Source organism: Capricornis sumatraensis, chromosome 17 (assembly GCF_032405125.1).
Source record: "Capricornis sumatraensis isolate serow.1 chromosome 17, serow.2, whole genome shotgun sequence".
Lineage (NCBI taxonomy): Eukaryota > Metazoa > Chordata > Mammalia > Artiodactyla > Bovidae > Capricornis > Capricornis sumatraensis.
In genome coordinates this window covers 35919239-35940396 of record NC_091085.1, presented here as the reverse complement: position 1 = coordinate 35940396, position 21158 = coordinate 35919239, and the positions used below count along the sequence as shown (strand labels likewise).

The following is a 21158-nucleotide window of genomic DNA, read 5'->3' as shown; positions in this document are numbered from 1 at the left end:
GGATGAGATGGCTGGATGGCATCACTGACTCGATGGATGTGAGTCTGAGTGAACTCCGGGAGTTGGTGATGGACAGGGAGGCGTGGCGTGCTGCGATTCATGGGGTCGCGAAGAGTCGGATGCGACTGAGCAACTGAACTGAACTGATACTGTCATAGGGTGATTTAACTTGGCACCAAACAAGTAGTTATAAACTTAACTCTACATCACTAGAAGTTGATATTAGTGTCCGTGAAAGCAGACAGTATTTTCTGGTTGTAAATGATGAGGTAGTCTCTCCATAAATTAAATATCTGAAATTGGAATTTTTACCTCTGCACTTGAATTCTTTGGCCTATACAGTTAAGATCGATACAGACTATAGTTTTGGGGTTTTAAGGTGTGGTGGGGTGTTTTGGTTACAAGATTTTTTACTGGTTGAATTTTAATGGGTTTGAAAATAATTTTAATCTGTAAGAAACAAATTGCTATGATTTCACGTATCTTTAAAATGTCCCTTCTAGTGTTTTCTCTTTTTAAAACTTCCCTTCTGATTTCTACTCACTTAGCCCAAGGTTGGTGCTTCCCTTTGTAGTTACTTAATGCTTCTTCCTGCAGTGTCTATCATAGTGTTTTATATTGACTTCAGGCTCCATTATAGTATCTGGAACACAGTGAGCACTCAGTAAGTATCTGATGAAGGAATTAATTTACAGAACGTGTGTGCATACAAAATATCTATTACTGCAATTGAGTACAGTGAATGAGAAAAGAGAAAAATCCTTAGTATGTTTGTAACCATTATCTAGTCACTCTTTCATGTTTTTATGTTAGATTTATTTCTGCAATAAGGAAAACCTTTGAAAGTCAATAGATTGCATGAATACTAATTTATGCAATATATTGAAACTGAGCACTGTGAGAAAAACATGAGGAATACAAAGTTGGAAATTTAAGCTAGGATCAAAACTTTAACATTGTCATATTAGATGCCATAAAAAGTGATTTTTAAAAAAACTCTTAATTATATTTTCCCAACCAAGAAGATAACCTGGCAATTCAATCTCTTTTTAAGCTTGTATTTTTTATTACTATAATTATTGTAGTAAAAAACATATAATGTGAAATCTACTCAATCTTTAAGGTGTTGAACACAGTATCGTTAACTATGTGCACGTTCTTGTACAGTAGATCTCCAGAACTATTTCATCTTGCATGACTGAAACTATATACCTATTGAATGGCACTAATTTCCCTCTCCCACAAAAAGTGATTTTTATAAAACAAAAATAATCATCTGTTAAAACAAACACAAAAGTTGTTTTCCCCCCAAGAAAGTCTTTTAAAGCATAAGATCCTCTGGAGAAGGGAATGGCTACCCACTCTTATGTTCTTGCCTGGAGAATTCCATGGACAGAGGAGCCTGTGGGCTCGTCTATGAGGACGCAAAGAGTTGAACACGACTGGGCTACTAACACACACATGCACACAATCTTTTTTAAGAGTGTACTCTGCCCCATGTACATTAACTCATTTATTCCTCACAAAACCGTGTAAGGTAGTTGCTATTTTTAAACCCTTTTTTACAGTAACTTCCTGATAACAGTTGAAATGTGCCTGAATTTGGATTGGAATTCACTCAGTCTGGTCCCAATGTTAGAACCACCATGTTAAGACCTCCCAGTGGTAGAGGATAATTTACAGCTAGGATAATATTATTTACAGCTACTATAATTTAGTTTACACTTTTTGCTTACATAGGCAGTCTTTCGTTACTTTAAGTGAATTATTGCCGCACATGTTCTATTATACTCTAAATGATATATAGTTGGTTTTTAAGTTGTGCAACAATTGTAAATACTGCTGAGTTTCCCTTCCTTTTCTTTGTAGAAAACCGCTCAAACTTCTGTGGAACAATTGAAAACTTTCAGCTGTTCACCGGTGGTCCTTCAACAGGTGTCTGCGCTTTACCGGCTAAGCCCCGCCCCCAGAACGTGCGGGCCGCGGGGCGGAGCCTAGGGCGCAGCGCGCTTCCCGTGACCTAGGCCGCCGGGAGCTAGCCAGTGGCGGACTGAGAGCCTACGGGTCTGTGTTCTCTTCTTGTTACGCTTTCTCCCCGCTTGTCATTCCTCTCACCCGCTCCCAGTCTTGTTGGCTTTTCTCTGGCAACGTACTTTTCAGCTGCTGGTTCTGGCGGCAGTTTCTTCCCACTCTCCAGGCTGACTTCCTCATTTCTCCGTCTCTCTCTTAAATGCGTGGAGGAGGTGGCAAGTGGTGGTGGGGTGAGGACGCAAACTGGGGAAAAAAAATCTTACTGTAGAAAACTGAAAAAAAAAATTTCGTGATAGAGGGTTTGGAAATTTTCCTTACAAAATGTTTTATTAAGAAAACACATTTTCCATAACTTCCTTCTTTTATCCTTTGTTAAATTTTTTTTTTTTTAATCCTCTCTAGACTCTTAATGCTCCCGGGTTCTGTCTCCATTCTCATCGTTCATTTCCTTTTTAAGATCTTCGCGTAGTACAAGTAAAGTATGAAAAGAATTATTTTTTACTTTTTGATAAGACTAATTTGAAGACTAGAAGTTAAAATGTTAGAAACTACATATTAATAAACATTCATTTTAAGAAAGTTTACACAGCCAACATTAAAATTGTATGTTAGGGTGGTATTCTGCTTGAATGAATGCATTCTTTCAATAATATTCTGATATTCACTCTGACTTTTTAGAAATGTTCAGCGTGCAGAACGTGAGGGAGACAAGAGGTAGTCACAAAAACGTTTGAGAGATCCAGCCTTAAATTAGACTTTTTTTTTTTTAGTATTTTAGATTATTTTTGAATAGTAATTCATGTCTGTTGTAGTGTAAAACTCAAGTAGGTTAAAAAAAAAAAGTGATACACTGAAAGTAAAACTTCCTCAGCTATCTCAGGTCCTCCAAAAAAGGCAATTACTGATACACTGGTGTCTCATATATGCTTCCTGAGATAGTATATGCATTCACAAGCATGCATGCAAATACTCTCCCTTTTTATTAAGTAAATGCATACTTTTTGGACCTTGCTTTTTTAAGTTACTATATCTTAGCTGGTATATATATAGCTGCCTCACTTTTTTTAACTTTTGTGGGCTATTTCATCGTATGAGATAGCATAATTTATTTACCAGTCCTCTACCTGTGGGTGTTTAAGCTGCTTAACAATATTTTGTTATTCTGAACAATGTTACAACAAATAACTTTATAGAATGTCATTTTGAATGGGCACAGGTGTAATAACTCCTAGAACTAGAGTTGTTGAGTCAAAGGTTATTGGCATTTTTTGCTTTGATAGTTACTGAGGGATGCTCTTTACTGCATCTGTGCCAGTTATGCCTGAATAACATCTTGATTGTTTCTCAGTGTCCTCATTATCACGGCATTTTCAAACTTTCTGATTCTTGACAATATAAGTGAAAAATAGTAATTTATTGTTTTAGTTTGCATTTCTATGCTGGCTATTCATACTTTTACACCCATTTTTCTGTTGATATGATCTTTTCCTTATTGATTTCTAGAAGCCCTTTAAACATTAAACAAATTAGTTATTTATCTCAGCTATGAGTTGCAGGTATTTTTCCCAGACTGTCTTTGATTCTGTAATGGCAAGTTTTTATTTTTGTGGTGGAGGAAGATGGACTTTTGCTTTTATTTTTTAAATGCTTACATAGCCAAATGTGTCCGTGTATCAGTTTTTTTTTCAAAATGTATTCTGGATTTGGGGTTATATTTTTAAAAGTTTCTTTTCTACTGTAAGATTATATTATAAAAACAACCTCCCAATTTTTTCTTTCTTGTTTTTATGTGATTTGATTTATGTTTAGTTATTTGGTTTTTTTTTTTTTTTTTTCCTGCTGTGCTACTTGTCTTGTGGGATCTTAGTTCCCTGAGTAGGGATCAAACCCAGGCCCTGTAGTGAAAGCACAGTCCTAATCACTGAATGATGCTGAAGCTGAAACTCCAGTACTTTGGCCACCTCATGTGCAGAGTTGACTCTTTGGAAAAGATTCTGATGCTGGGAGGGATTGGGGGCAGGAGGAGAAGGGGATGACAGAGGATGAGATGATGGCTGGATGGCATCACCAACTCAATGGACGTGAGTTTGAGTGAACTCCGGGAGTTGGTGACGGACAGGGAGGCCTGGCGTGCTGCGATTCATGGGGTCACAAAGAGTCGGATACGACTGAGCAACTGAACTGAACCACTGAACCGCCAGGAAATGCCCAAAATTTTGATTCATTTAAAATTTAGTTTGGTGTAGGGATCCAGTTTTATTAAATTGAACTGCAAAATGAACCAGTTGATAATGGGTGAGTCTTGATTGCTTAGCTACATAAGAACCATTGCCAACTCCCCATAGACTTCTGTACAATATTTATCCAATACCTGCTATGGTGCCTGAAATAAAATGCTACTGCTAAGTCACTTCAGTCGTGTCCGACTCTGTGAGACCCCATAGACAGCAGCCCACCAGGCTCCGCCATCCCTGGAACTCTCCAGGCAAGAACACTGGAGTGGGTTGCCATTTCCTTCTCCAATGCATGAAAGTGAAAGTGAAGTCGCTCAGTCATGTCCGACTCTTGGAGACCCCATGGACTGCAGTCTACCAGGCTCCGCTGTCCATGAGATTTTCCAGGCAAGAGTACTGGAGTGGGTTGCCGTTGCCTTCTCCAGAAACAAAATGAGTAACTAATAAACCTTTGATAAGCTAATTTGAAAGGAAGTTTCTAGATATGAAATATTATCTTAGTTATTTGCCATCATATTAATATATAGTGTTGAAAAAGATAATGATACCCCAATACAGTTGATTTCTCCTGCATAAAATCTTAGAATCATGAAGTTTTAAATCCAGAGACTAGAGCAGTTATTCACTCCACAAATAAATTAGTAAGTTCTTGTTATTTACAGGCATTCTAGCTCATGGGGAGAAAATAAACAAGTTGGTCATGTAGTTTTAAGTGCTGTGAACCAAAACAGAGCAGTGTATGGGCAATAGAGAATGACAGGGAGTGGAATGCTTCTCGGATGCCCAGCAGCCCAGGTCATGAAGGACACTGATAAATGAATCGTCTCTACTTCATATGAGCACATATGCAAACAAAGAAAATAGAAAGGTGGTGGGGGTTAACCCACCATGAACCTGAGTGTCCCTAGGGAGTTGAAAGGAAACTCAATTGTCTCTGTCTAGGTCCAGTATTTTCTTTAGATTATAAACTAGTGGGCAGGACTATGCTTTTTAGTTGATTTTGTTGTATTATGTACACTTGATGTATTCTTTAAGCAGATTAACAAGTTGTTTTGATATGAAACTAACGTCATTTTATGCAATTTAAGTCAAAATCGTATTCTGAGTTTGGTTACTCAGTCTTGTCTGACTCTTTGCAACCTCGTGGACTGTGCAGCATGCCAGGCTTCCCTGTCCATCACCAACTCCCAGAGCTTGCTCAAACTCATGTCCACCGAGTCGGTGATGCCATCCAACCATGTCATCCTCTCTTGTCCCCTTCTCCTGCCTTCAATCTTGCCCAGCGTCAGGGTCTTTTCAAATGAGTCAGTTCTTTGCATCAGGTGGCCAAAGTATTGGAGTTCTGGCTTCAGCATCAATCCTTCCAATGAACATTCAGGACTGATCTCCTTTCAGGTGGACTGGTTTGATATCCTTGCATTCCAAGGAACTCTCAATAGTCTTCTCTAACACCACAGCTCAAAAGCATCTGTTCTTCAGCACTCAGCTTTCTTTATAGTCCAACTCTCACATCCATAAGTGACTACTGGAAAAACCATAACTTTGACTAGATGGACCTTTGTCAACAGAGTAATTTCTGCTTTTCAATATGCTGTTTAAGTTTGTCATAGCTTTTCTTCCAAGGAGCAAGCCTCTTTTAATTTCATGGCTGCAGTCACCATCTGCATTGATTTTGCAGCCCAAGGTAATGCTGTTTCCACTGGTTCTACCCTTGGTCATATCAGCCATGGCACTCTTCCCTGCTAGTGGAAGTGTAGCTGATGTTTCTTGCAGTAATTCACAAATAATATTCAAAGAAACCTTAGAAGAAAAGGAAGAAGGAACCAGTGGAAAGACTTAAATTATCACTACCTTATACTGTCAATGAGAGTAGCTCTGCTTTCATCATTTATTTATCTTTCAGCCAAGATGACATTTTGCAGTAATTTGAAGCCACAGTCTTACCACGAACCAGCATATGTGCTTGGAAGTGATAGGCTATTTTTAGGAGCACATCACTGCATGTGGTTTAATTCCATTTATAGATAGAGATGATGGCCTACAAGAACTGGGAGTTGAAAATTCCCTGGTGGAAACCCACTGATTAGGATAGGCATCCCTTTAATGTATGCAGCGTTTTGGTGTGTTTGGATATGGTAATTGTATGGAGAATGAGTGAATCTACCAAAACTTCATAGTCACTGAGCTATGTTTTGCCAGGATTGTCAAAAATTGTCAAGCCCTAAGTTAGGAGTATAGCATGTTAGTGCCAGAATCAGATTTAATGAGCACTTCTAACATCTTGATTTATTCTTACTTTTTCCTCTATGCTGCAAGAAGGTACTGGTACCAAAATTGGGAATAGAGGGTAATATATTTATTTTTAAAGAATGTGCCTTCATATTTCAGCAGAAGAAAATAAATTTATTATTGAGGTATATTATCCCATGCAAATCAAGACTGCATTCCACATATATTAGAGTCAGTTTATACAGTCTTATCACTCACTGAGCTTATTTCAATGATGAATATAAATTGCTCAACATATCCTCTTCTAAAGTGCTATTAGCTGCAAATGGCTCATGATACTGTAACTATATTTTTAATTTTAGAAGTTATTAAAATTTGTTAGCATATAGTGAAAATTGAGAAAACTACATACTTTACAAAAAGGTTTTTGTTTGAAGCTCTTGGATTCATTATCTGACACACAGCTTATATATTTGGATCTCCCAATGCTGGGCATGTAGTAGGTACTTAATATATATTTGTTGGAATAAATTTACTCAAGTATAGATTTTATGAAGCCATCACATTGTATACCTTAAATATATACATTTTTTTGTCAATTATACCTCAGTAAACCTGAAAAAAATGTCTTGAAGCAAATTTTTCAAAATGTAGGACTTTATTATTTGCAATAAAAATAACATGAAGCAAGGAAATAAGTCTAGATAAGTCTTCGGATAAGTCTAGAAATATCATCATTTACTCATCAAGATTTTCTTTTGGGCAAGAAATAAGGACCTAGTATAATTTGGGGGATCTGTCACTCCTAAATAAGGTTTCCATCTATTTGCAGATTTCTTAAATGTCTTCATCTGGGAAAGCATGGCTGACATTGGTTCAGTTTCTTGATTTACTAGCTATTTGATCTCGGATATGTCTTTTTCTTCATTTGTAATATTTAATAATAGTTTCTCTACAAGTTTTTGTGAAATTAAACTTATATAAAGTGCTTGATCCATAGTGTTCAACAGAACATAATTTTATTAATTTAACACTGTGCCCTTCTGTTTAATGCTTAGAGTAACAATTTAAAATGAAAATACTGCTTGTGTCAGATATACTTTGTCTATTTGAAAGTTTAATGATCGCAGATTTTGTTACCATATTTCAGTTGGAGAGAAGGGATTAACCAAGCATGTGGTCATTTAACACTTGAAATATCAAAGATTGAAAAGGCTAAGAAAAACCTTACTCTGAGACTAAGGACGACAATGTTAAACTTTGCCAGTCTTGAAATGCTTGAAACCCCTCCCTCCATTTTCACTCCAAAAAGGAAAAGAATTTTAGCCGAAAGAACAAGGTTAACAGCAATGCTTGTTTTCATTTATACAGATTTCGAAAAATCAAGTTGAATTTTACTGTAAAGATCTTAATTCTCAGGCAATCCAGTAATTCATCTGCACACATTACAGTAAGATGAAGAATGGCATATAAACTTACAGTGCTTACAGTTTTAAGTAAATGAACAGTTTGCAATGGCTTAATTACAGTTCTTAAAAATTAATTTGATACACTCTTTACAAGGTAACTCGAGCCAGATCTAGTCTTAACAGTTTTACATCCAATCACCTATTATAATAGAATTCCATATCCATGATTTACTACAACATGAATGGCCTTTTGACTCTCAGAACCGTGTTCTTGTCACTCAGCTGCCTTTCTGCCTACTATTTGGCTTGGAAATTTTCATTTCATTTCTTTCTAAAGGAAACATTTGTAAATTGTTAGTTTTTCTTCTTTTTTTCGCCCCACTTAGAGTCTTTAGATGGATTTTAAAATTGAACACACTTGGGATGGTTTTCCAGTGAAGCATGAGCCAGTGTTTGTCAGGCTGAATCCAGGTGACAGAGGAGTGATGATGGAAGTCAGTGCTCCATTTTTCAATGATCCTCCATCCCCACTAGGAGAACCAGGAAAACCTCTCAATCAATTGTGGGATTATGAAGGTAAGTAGAAGTGCTGTATTTTATTGCAAACATAAATCTTTTTATAATAACCTCTCATAGAACTATTATTTTATCTTGCTCTAAGGAAGTGGGTGCTTCTGAGCCCCTGACACGTGCAGTTTTCTGATATTTCCTACCAATCTCTCATTCTGACTTTTTCACCATTACCTATGGACTTCGGCTATATAACTAGAACAGTGAAAAATGGCAATTACAAATCCAGATTTTTAAATTGCTGCTATATTTCCTTCCTTTGTGTCTGTTACCTATTTTAAGAAGAGTTCAGCATTCCTGTTTTGTTTTTAAGTATCTTCAAATGGCTACTTTAACCTTATAAACCTTCTTTATGGAAGCTTTGGGGTGTTTTACTTATTATAAAAACATCATCAACTTCAACATGAAGTATAGTTTCTATTTTATACTGGCAAATAATCTCACACATCAAAGGGAGGCTGAGAGACCTGCTGTGATGTCGCAGTTTCAGGTTTGCTGTATGAGCACCTTCTAATGAACCCTAATTAAGCTACCAAACTTATCTTTCTGAAATAATCTTTAGATGCCATTTCCTAGATAACAGATCTTTACTATCCCTGAGATAAAGTTCAAATCCTTCCCCTAAGCTTTCATGGTACTTGTGAATCCAACTATCATTAAACCAAAAGCTCTTAACTTCCTAAAGGCTGATAGTCTAACCTTTCGGTCATATTCTCACTCATGTACCTTTTCTCGTTCTAGCCCCATCCTTTGATACATATCATTCACAGTCTAATTCAGGTTCCATTTCTTCAAAGAAACCTTTGATGACTCTTCTGTCCACACTAACATCTACTTTCTCTATACCACTTGTATAGCATGCATTTTGTTGATGTTAATTTATCACATCTTAAACATATATTGTTTTTTATTGATATAGAACTTGTATAGACCAACTTCCTGATCATGTTAGTCACTCACACTAATGTGAGTTATATACTGGAGGTACTATAGACACTAAACAAATCCTAAACTCAACTAGTCCACTTCTCTTATAAACCTACTTCTTTCCCTAATTGCCCAATCTAAGTCAATAGCACCATAATACATCAAATCACCAAATAAAGAAATGTGATATATTTTCAAGATATCCATCTCTGTCTCTATATTTGGATTAAGTCCTAGCAGTTTCACCTCCTAAGTGTTTCTCTAATTCAGTATCTCTTCTTCATCCTACTATCCTTGCATAGGTAAAAGACTTTAAAAGGAATAATAAGACTCACTGAATTGTTAATGGAACCATATCTTAGATTATTTTATTATTATAAAAATAACACATGGAAAACTAGAAACAACCTAAATGTCTATCAATGAAGGATTGTGTTGATCATAACATTCTATAGAAGAATACTATGCAGCAATTAAAAAGAATTAGTTATCTATATGCTGTGAACTTGCATGTGTGTGTATATATGAAGAAAGCAAATTGTAAGCAGAAAATGAGTCTATAGATACAGTTTTTAAATCTATGCAAGTAAAATAGATTGTGGAAAGGCAGAAGTCTGACAGGTTTCAGAACAAAGTGGGAAGAAAAAGACTGACTTTTTACTTACATATATGTTTATATTGTTTTGATAATAAGCATATATCACTTTCAAAATTCTCTAATTTTTAAAATAAGCATTCTCAGAAAATTCCAGGAAATTGTAAAGAGTATTCCACTTGTCAGAGATAAACAGCCATAACATTTTTGTACATATTTTGCAGGCCTCTAAGCACAGGCATATGTGCACATTTTTGTTTCATGTACACTTGCTTATTGCTCTACAGCTTATCAAGTATCATTGCTTGTATCCTTCGTACATCAAAAATACTTAACTGTATATTTTAATGACTGAATTATATTCTATTACATGGAGTACACAGATTTCATTATTTTTTTTAACAGCTCTCCTATAATGTGTGCTTAGTTGCTCAGTTACGTCCGACTGTGTGACCCCATGGAATACAGCTGGCCAGGCTCTTCTGTCCATGGGGATTCTCCAGGCAAGAATACTGGAGAGGGTTGCCATTCCCTTCTGCAGGAGATCTTCCCAACCCAGGGATCGAACCCAGGTCTCCCACTTTGCAGGCAGATTCTTTATCATCTGAGCCACCAGGGAAGCCTCTCCTATATAACATGTTTGTTTATATATAACAGGAGGTAACCATTTAGACCATTTCTTTTGAGTAATACTTTGATAAATAGTGTGTTACTTCTTTTCTCAGTTGTGTGATTATTTCCTTAAGATAAATTCCTTGAAAAAGATAACTAGATCAGAGTCTGTGATAATCTCATTTCTTTTCAACCTCACCAGCACTAGGCTTTATTAATATTTTTATTTAATGGCTATCTGATATGGTTTTTCCAGTAGTCATATATGGATGTGAGAGTTGGACTATAAAGAAAGTTGAGTGCCAAAGATTTGATGTTTTTGAACTGTGGTGTTGGAGAAAACTCTTGAGAGTCCCTTGGACTGCCAGGAGATCCAACCAGTCCATCCAAAAGGAAATCAATCCTGAATATTCATTGGAAGGACTGATGCTGAAGCTGAAACTCCAATACTTTGGCCACCTGATGCAAAGAACTGACTCATTTGAAATGACCCTAATGCTGGGAAAGATTGACGGCGGAAGAAGGGGATGACAGAGGATAAGGTGGTTGGATGGCATCACCAACTCAATGGACATGAATTTGAGTTGGTGATGGACAGGGAGGCATGACGTGCTGCAGTCCATGGGGTCACAAAGAGCTGGACACGACTGAGCACGACGTGCACCAGGAATTGGTGATGGACAAGGAGGCATGACATGCTGCAGTCCATGGGGTCGCAAAGAGCTGGACACGACTGAGCAACTGAACTGACTGACTGATATGGGGAAAAAAAAAGATTTATTTTTTATGTATTTTTTTCTTACAGGCAGTGTCTAGTTTTTATTTTCCTCTTTTCGTCGTGGTGATATAACTTTAATTAAAGATAATGTATTAATTCATTTATATTCTAAAGATATAAACAGATTATTTATTGTTGAAGCAAAGTTAAATTTCTCTGTATGTCCTATCTCTGTTTTCAAAAGTCATGGAGGCGTTTTTCTTGAATGACATAACTGAACAGTATTTAGAAGTGGAACTTTGTCCGTAAGTATAAAATATTTTTTCTAATTCATTACTACATATTTTGAACACATTATTTTCTAATTGTAAATCATATAGATTAATAAAAGCTCACTAATTCTATCTAACTAGTTGAAATGCTAGTCTGAATTTATCTGAATTATATATAATTCTTTGTTTTCAAGTAGATGTGTAATGTAGAATATGCTTTAGAAAATATTACGTTGATACTATTTTCAATTCACTAATGAAGTTTTCTAATAAATTTGAAGGTTATTTTGCAAAATGAAAAATTCTTATAAAACAAACTCATTATTTACACTGTAAATTTGCTTTATTATATATTAACTATTTAGAAATAAAGATATAATGAATTTATGAAAATGATGACTTTGTGAAAATGATTACTTTATGAAAATGACTTCTTAGGGGATTTTTTTAACTAGGTTAAATTTTAATCTTATTACGTAACTATGTGTTCATGTATTCCTCCCTTTATTCATCCTTCATTTACTGAGTATATACTATGTCACTTTGTGTGCCACATATTAAAACTAAATCACACATGGCTTTTCCTAGACTCAAGAAAAATATTAACCATGGACTCTGTCTGTACAAATTTAACTGGTCCTTGGGAACTGTCTACCTGGTTGGCAGTTTTCTTTCCTCTAGTTGTCAAAAAGTAAATTTATGCCTACCTGTTATCTAAATTGTAAGAAAAGTTAATATTTAGAAATGAAATATTTATTTATACACCATTACTATTTTAAAATGACATTTCAGTACTCCTCAGCATCGGTTATCTTGCAGTCTTTGTCCTTTTGTAGACTAAGCAGAGTCCCAAACAATTGATTTAAATGAGATTTTGGATACAATTTCTTTTACTTTGATTTCTTGCTAATACTAGATTTCTTGCTAATGTAACCGTTTGCAGTTAGAGTTTTTCAGAAGTACTACATATCTTTGTTACCCTTCAAATAACATGTCACAAAATTTTTTGAGAAATATGATTATCATAAACTATAATGTGAAGTAAGAAAATTTCCCCATATGCATCAGAAAGCTAAGGCAAATAGGTTTATAACTTGTATGGAAGGTTAGTCAAGAACTTGAATCTGCTAGAATTCTTGAGCTACATCCTTAGCTTAAATTTGTCAGATAGTATCAGTTTATTTTCATAAAGTAATGACTTAGCACAAAATACATTGAATAGATTTATCTTTTGTTAGAAAATTATGCAATAACCATTGTGTATAAAATTAATTCTAAGAGTTCAGTTTTAGATCTATTAGGACAGTTAATAATCAATAATCTTGGTTTTGCTTCAAGCAAGCAACTCCTATGACAGTTAACCTCTAGGAAAGCCATTTGAATATGTTTGAATTTGTAAGGCCTTTTATTGCTCTTAAGATATTCATACGGTTGCATAATAACAATAAAAATAAGCAGAGAACTTTTAAATGGAAAAGAATACTTGTTTCTCTAAGACTCATTTCTTGAAGGAAATCCTTATGGAAAACTCTCAATAGACCATTTGTGCCAAATGTTTAGATACAGTCTTTTACAAAGACAGTAAATTTGCTTCATGTAGCTATTTGAAATCCTTTGATTCTTACTGACAGGGATAATCCCAATTATGTTCTCCTATTAGAATTTTCTTGTGGGGATATGTTGTGCTTCTTTTTTAAAATGGACATCACTGGGATGACCCAGAGGGATGGTACAGGGAGGGAGGAGGGAGGAGGGAGGAGGGTTCAGGATGGGGAACACGTGTATACCTGTGGCGGATTCATGTTGATGTATGGCAAAACCAATACAATATTGGAAAGTAATTAACCTCCAATTAAAATAAATAAACATATTAAAAAATAAATAAAATGGACATCAGTGTCGAACTAATGGTAGAAAGCAGGAAAACACAACAGGCAGATGGAATGAAGACAACTGTACTGGGAAATAGTTACAAATTAAAGTCTTCAGCCTGTTAGGTAGTTTTAGACAACCTATATTTTTATTTTCTATCTCCTTAATGAGCTTCAAGACAGTTTTCTTATAGAAATAACGTTTTAAAAAGTTGTGAAATTTTGACCTGGAAATTGGTGCCAGCTTCCTTTAGGATACTTTACTTTTCAAAATAAGTTTTCTAATGAACTCCAAATATCCCACCCATTTTTCATACTGTGTATTGTCTAACGAATTGAAATATTTCATTTCTTATTTAAATAATATAAGGAAGAATCTGAACATGTGTAACTTTATGCATTTGAGGGCACTTGCCTGGGAAATATGGAGAAGGCAATGGCACCCCACTCCAGTACTCTTGCCTGGAAAATCCCATGGACAGAGGAGCCTGGTGGGCTGCAATCCACGGGGTCGCTTGGAGTCAGACACGACTGAGAGACTTCCCTTTCACTTTTCACTTTCATGCACTGGAGAAGGAAATGGCAACCCACTCCAGTGTTCTTGCCTGGAGAGTTCCAGGGAGGGGGAGCCTGGTGGGCTGCCGTCTATGAGGTCTCACAGAGTCGGACACGACTGAAGCAACTTAGCAGCAGCAGAAGCCTGGGAAATAAGTCATTTCTAAGTAACTGAACATGCTAGGTCTCCCTGTAATTATCTAGTACGCATATTGCATCCTTTAATTATTTGGAACTTAGTCACAAGCATGCACATGGAGGAGGTCATGGCAACTGACTCCAGTATTCTTGTCTGGAGAATCCCATGGACAGAGGAGCCTGGCAGGCTGCAGTCCATGGAGTCACATAGAGTCAGACACGACTGAAGCAACAGCATGTGCACATACAGGTGGAGACGTGAAAGATAGTGAAGAAAATAATGATCGTTTCAAACACTCATGAAGGATTTTAAATTTTACAGCCATGGACAGCATTTGGTGCTTTTACTTTCTGGAAGAAGAAATGTGTGGAAAGTAAGTAAATGAAAATATGAGACAAAATCCTTAAGTGTGCAGGGTATATTGTTACTGTTGCTGTTCAGTTGCTCAGTCATGTCTGACTAGTGTTCATGGGTTGTTCACGTGACCCCCACGAACTACAACCCACCAGGCTTCTTTGTCTATGGGATTTCCCAGGCAAGAAAACTGAAGTGGGTTGCCATTTTCTTCTCCAGTTTAAAGTATAAATATGAATATACCTTTTTGTGTTTCACATGTTGTTTCTGTAGCAAGGACTTGATCTATCATTCAAAGTGTCTAGAGGAGAAGCAAAATGGGAAGGCAGTGCTTTTATTCCTTGGAGTTATTTTCCACCAAATGTGACAAAATTCAATTTATTTGCAATTCATGGATCAAAAGATGAAAGAAGCTATGAAGCTCTTTACCCTGTACCTCAACATGAGCTGCAGCAAGGACAAAAACCTGATTTGTAAGTAGAAAATAAATGAAAATATGTCCCAACTGTAAGAGGTTTGTTTTTTTTTTTTTTTAATTAATTCGTGGTAGGGTAGCAGTAACATTTTTTGGTTAAAGGAGACACATATAACTCTCCACTGCTGTCAGTAGAGCACTTAGATTTCCACAATAGTGTGAGAAGAATCTTCCTAGTGAGTACTATAGCAGTTAGTGTTGAAGTACAGTTGCAGATTTATTTATGATCGCTTTCAGAGGCAAATGACCAGAGGCATCTGTATTTCCTCGTGTGAGCGGTGGGTTAATAAATCTTTTCTTCTGCTGGAGAATCTGACCTTAAGTTAACTCTCTAGTTCTCTTCTCCTGGTCACCTCATGAGGATAAAAATGTCAGCTGTATTTCTAGGCAGTATAGATGGGGACAGCAGGGCTTAGAGATTTCCCTTTAATAGTAATGTACCCTCAGGGGACCCTGAAAGCTACTCCTAGAGAGTTACTACAAGAAATACTATCTCCTGGGGCAGCAGGCATAGAAGCTAAGGAGTCACCTGCAAATTTTCCATTTAAGTCTGATCTCTTTGCACCTGAAGCCGTCACTTAAGGAGAATGTAGCCCCCAGCCAGTCTTAGGAATGCTTCATGGACTGCTGCAGACACTACCCACTTAGAGGAAGGAAAGCCAGACACTGTCCTGGGGCAACCTGAGAGTACTCAAGTGGCCCTTGAGAGTCCTGCTCTATTGAGTGTACTCAAGTGGCCAAGGTAGCCTGGTGAGTCTGCATGTTTAGAAAAGCCTAATAGAGACATCCTAGGAGAAGGCAATGGCAACCCACTCCAGTACTCTTGCCTGGAAAATCACATGGGCGGAGGAGCCTGGTAGGCTACAGTCCATGGGGTTGCTAAGAGTCGGACACAACTGAGCGACTTCGCTTTCACTTTTCACTTTCATGTATTGGAGAAGGAAATGGCAACCCACTCCAGTATGCTTGCCTGGAGAGTCCCAGGGACAGAGGAGCCTGTTGGGCTGCCGTCTATGGGGTCGCACAGAGTCGGACACAATTGACGCAACTTAGCAGCAGCAATAGAGACATCCTAGTGGGCTTTGCACCATGGTAGACTGATTTCCCTAACTTTTACCCTTGGCAAGTGCTGCACTGTCTCCCTTGCCCTTCCTATCATGCTCTTACTCTGCTCTACTTGGATTTTTATCTCTTCACGCCTGTTCCTTTATTCTGCCTGAGATATTTTCCGTTTCCCCCCTTGCTTTTCTTCCAGGTCCTGACCCTTTCTAATCAGCCTCTTTCTCCCTTCCTTTCTTTTATCCTTCGATGTTGTTTCCTTAGCTGCGTAATCTGGATTGACAGTTGTGACTAAAACTGGTTCAACTTGGTCAGGTGGGCAGAGTGGGACAGGAATCTAGATGCCACTCACTCAGGGCTTTCTTATCAAGATGGCTTGTTTCTCTGGCTTCTCACAAGCTAATGCACTCCTGTATTTGGGCTTCTTGTTTATAGGTTATTGGATGCTTACTCTAGGTAAAAGTGTGATTATGCTGTCAGCTAGCGCAGAGGGATTTCCTTCAGAGCTGAGTTCCACTGCAGCATGTGAGCTAAACCTGGCTCTCCTCTTCGCATGCTCAGTCGCTTCAGTCATGCCCAACTCTTTGTGGCCCTGTGGACTGTAACCCACCAGGTTCCTCTGTCCCTGGGATTCTCCAGGCAAGAATACTGGAGTGGGTTGCTGTGCCCTCCTCCAAGGGATTTTCCTGATCCAGGGATCAAACGCCATCTCTTACATCTCCTGCATTGGCAGGGGGATTCTTTACCACCAGCACCACCTGGGAAGCCCCTCTCTCTTCATTGCTAAGTCGCTTCAGTCATGTCCGACTCTGTGCGACCCTGTAGATGGCAGTCCACCAGGCTCCGCCATCTCTGGAATTCTCCAGGCAAGAACACTGGAGTGGGTTGCCATTTCTTTCTCCAATTCTCTCCTCATTAAGCCACAGTAAAAAGCTAATAGTTAAATGATAGTAAATCCTAGGAGTTAAATGATTTTCCTAGAAAGAGAAAAAAAGAATTAGATTTAACTCTCTTTTATATAAATCTGCCTTGCTTTGGTAAAGGAGTCTATCTTTTAATCTGTTAAGCTGAAACTTTTAAAAACAATTGTTTGTATAACTGATATAAATCATATCAGAATTTGAATATGAAAATATCTGAGAATATAACATGATTTGTTTAAGACTAGATGAAATGAGTCAGGTTTTGACGGTTGATTTTTATTTGTCCCTTCAGCTGTGAGGGAGCTATTTGCAGAATTGAAAGGAGAGTGCTTTGAGATATGGGTGAATATTTTCAGAGCTGAATGTTTGATGGCTAGAGTAAGAAAACTGTACATGTGAATACATCTTACCTTTGAGGTTCTTAAAATAGAATGTTGTCCTATAATAGATATGACAAAATAAATAGCTTCTCAGGACAGATTTTTCACAAATATATAATTCATTTCAATTCCGACTGTCTTTTTCTTTGCATGTAGCCATCGTCTGGAATATTTCAAGTCTTTCAGTTTTAACACACTGCTTGGAGAAAAGTGGAACCAGCCAGAATCAGACCTGTGGCTGATAGAGAAACCTGATGTGTAGGAGTATAGTAGATGACTGTATTAATCATTTCTTCTCTATACCCTTTAATGTAAACCAATAATAATCTCTTTCAAGATATCATAACACATTTCAACAATAAATATTTTATGGAGGTCAGTGAAAATAGAGTATTTCTGTGGTAAATTGTGTATGAATTAACAGGAAAGTAGAAAGTTCAGATATGATTTTAATTGTAAAGTGAAAATGTTTCTCAGTTACTTTGTCCAGGAGCCATCATGTCAAGGTTCTACCATCTGCCTTGCATCACCATCACCCCCAAATATCCCTGACTCAGTCAGCCCAAATAATCATTTCTCTTCCCAGTTCCCTAAATCTCAGCCAGCTTGTAACTGAACATCTTATTTGCACATTTTTGAACTCCATTGTAATATAAATTCTTGGACTTCCCCGGTGGTATAATGGTTAAGAATTTGCCTGCCAATGCAGGGGTCATGGATTCAGTCCCTGGTTGGGGAAGATTCCACATGCTGTGGGGCAGCTTAGCCTGTGCACCACAACTACTGAAGCCTGTACCCCCTAGAACCTGTGCTCCACAACCAGAGAAGCCACCACAATGAGAAGCACTCACCACTAGAGAAAACCTGTGTCAGCACTGAGGACCCAGCACAGCTCAAAATAAATAAATAATTTTTTTTTAATTGGCACTTTCTTTTGAAAAATATTTATATAATAATTCTTTACTCAGACTCCTCTGTTCATACTTGAATAGAAAACAATGGTATATTTATTTGAACAGGACGTACACATCTGTTAAGGCATTATTAAAATACATGTGCTATTTAATCAGTGTTCTTTTCCTGTCTTACGGTTACTTTTCTTCTGTAGAAGAAAATAGAATGAAGTTGTCTTAAATTCCGGTAACAGATTCTGCTTTTATTTGCAAATAATAAATGACGTTTTCTTCATGCTGTTAAACAAGATGTCAAAATGTGTTCATTTTGTTTTCTAAACATCAAACACCTCTGGTCCATAATTTTCAAATTTTGTTATGATTCATTGCTTGAAGCCATCTAGTAGATTATCTATGAACTTCTCCACCAAGTTCACCATTGCCTGGTCCTTCACCATTGTTCTTAACATGACATTAGCAGTCTTACAGAGGAAACTTTGCTTGTGCAGACATCTATTTGCCTACCCAACAATATACTTTTACTTCTTTTCCTTTGCTAACTCTTTTATATAGCTTCAATTTTTATTTTTTATTTCAGTTTATATAGCTTCAGTTTTTCAGTTCAGTTCAGTCGTTCAGTCATGTCTGACTCTTTGCGACCCCATGAACCGCAGCACGCCACGCCTCCCTGTCCATCACCAACTCCTGGAGTTCACTCAGACTCACGTCCATCGAGTCAAGTGATGCTATCCAGCCATCTCATCCTCTGTCGTCCCCTTCTCCTCCTGCCCCCAATCCCTCCCAACATCAGAGTCTTTTCCAGTGAGTCAGCTCTTCACATGAGGTGGCCAAAGTACTGGAGTTTCAGCTTTAGCATCATTCCTTCCAAAGAAATCCCAGGGCCGATCTCCTTCAGAATGGACTGGTTGGATCTCCTTGCAGTCCAAGGGACTCTCAAGAGTCTTCTCCAACACCACAGTTCAAAAGCATCAATTCTTTGGCATTCAGCCTTCTTCACAGTCCAACTCTCACATCCATACATGACCACAGGAAAAACCATAGCCTTGACTAGATGGACCTTTGTTGGCAAAGTAATGTCTCTGCTTTTGAATATACTATCTAGGTTGGTCATAACTTTTCTTCCAAGGAGTCAGCGTCTTTTAATTTCATGGCTGCAGTCACCATCTGCAGTGATTTTGGAGCCCCAAAAAATAAAGTCTGCACTGTTTCCACTGTTTCCCCATCTATTTCTCTTGAAATGATGGGACCGGATGCCATGATCTTCGTTTTCTGAATGTTGAGCTTTAGGCCAACTTTTTCACTCTCCTCTTTCACTTTCATCAAGAGGCTTTTTAGCTCCTCTTCACTTTCTGCCATAAGGGTGGTGTCATCTGCATATCTGAGGTGATATTTCTCCCAGCAATCTTGATTCCAGCTTGTGTTTCTTCCAGTCAGCGTTTCTCATGATGTACTCTGCATAGAAGTTAAATAAGCAGGGTGACAATATACAGCCTTGACGTACTCCTTTTCCTATTTGGAACCAGTCTGTTGTTCCATGTCTAGTTCAAACTGCTGCTTCCTGACCTGCATACAGATTTCTCAAGAGGCAGGTCAGGTGGTCTGGTATTCCCATCTCTCTCAGAATTTTCCAGTTTATTGTGATCCACACAGTCAAAGGTTTTGGCATAGTCAATAAAGCAGAAATAGATGTTTTTCTGGAACTCTCTTGCTTTTTCCATGATCCGGCGGATGTTGGCAATTTGATCTCAATTTTTAAAGGATCATCTCAAAAACTACATTTTCCCAGATTCCTTTGCAGATAGAAATGACATTATGAAACAGTTCAGTGAGATTAAGTATACAGTATTAGAAGGCACTTCAAGAAAAGATGCCTTACAGATGAAAGACTCAACTGCCATAAATCTTTTGTCCTTTGCCTTCTTTCTTCCTTTTTCCTGAATTGCAGAATTGATACATGAGGTAACACCCTAGCTCCTTGTTTTAATTAGGAGACAACCTACGAATAGGTCAGTAGCAAGACAAAAGAAGCCTGGGTTGCAAACAGCAAAATAAGGTAACATATCAGAACTGCTACCTAAGGACTTCTTTATAAAGAAAAAAATTAGCTGCCTAATTTGTTTCCACAAGTTGATCAATAGGTTCAGTGCCTTCCCATTAAAAAACCCAGAAGGCTTTTTTGGGTAGTAATTGACACAGTGATTCAAATTTTATGTGGAAATACAAAGGACCTGAAATAGCCAAAAAAATTTTGAAGTAGTACAAAGTTGGAGGACTTACTCTACCTGACTTCTAGACTTATTAAGCTTCAGTGTTGAAGAAACTTTGATCTTGGCATAGATTTAGATAGATATATCAATGGAACAGAGTAGAGAAACCAGAAAAATAACTACATATGGTCAGCTGATTTTTTGACAAAGGGGAAGGATCATCTTTTCAACAAATAGTTTTCCAGTTGGGATAACTGGAAAAACATGAAAAAAAAAAATCAGTTTACCTAACAACCTACAGAAAAAATAAAATGTGAATGGTGAAATTAAAAAAGTTCTAGAAAAAAGATCTTCATATCTTGGGGTAGAAAAAGATTTTCTTCAAACAGGACATAAAAAGCATTAACTGAAAAGGAAAAAAAATGAGAAATTGAACTTCCATCAAAATTTAAAATTTCTGTTCATCAAAAGTTTCCATTAAGAAAGCAAAGAGGTAGTCTGGCAAGTCCACTCCTGTGTATATATCTGGGGGAAAAAATGGAAGCACTAATTCAAAAGGGTACATGTACCTCAAAGTTCATAGCAGCATTATTTACAGTTGCTGAGATCAGAGGCACCCTAAGTGTCCATCCATGAATGGATAAAGACATGTATAAATGAGTACTAGAAACACATGGAGTAACA

The 21158-nt window shown here is 37.3% G+C and overlaps 1 protein-coding gene across 1 annotated transcript; it reads left to right on the top strand.

Moving 5' to 3' along the window:
- The first annotated feature begins 2028 nt into the window (after positions 1-2028).
- On the top strand, positions 2029-18358 carry C17H4orf33 (chromosome 17 C4orf33 homolog). The gene is made up of 6 exons (XM_068990170.1): positions 2029-2064; positions 8290-8479; positions 11570-11630; positions 14484-14535; positions 14790-14989; positions 17510-18358. The coding sequence occupies exons 2-6, from the start codon at positions 8299-8301 to the stop codon at positions 17613-17615; spliced, it is 600 nt and encodes a 199-aa protein (XP_068846271.1). The 5' UTR covers positions 2029-2064; positions 8290-8298; the 3' UTR covers positions 17616-18358.
- Positions 18359-21158: the final 2800 nt, after the last annotated feature.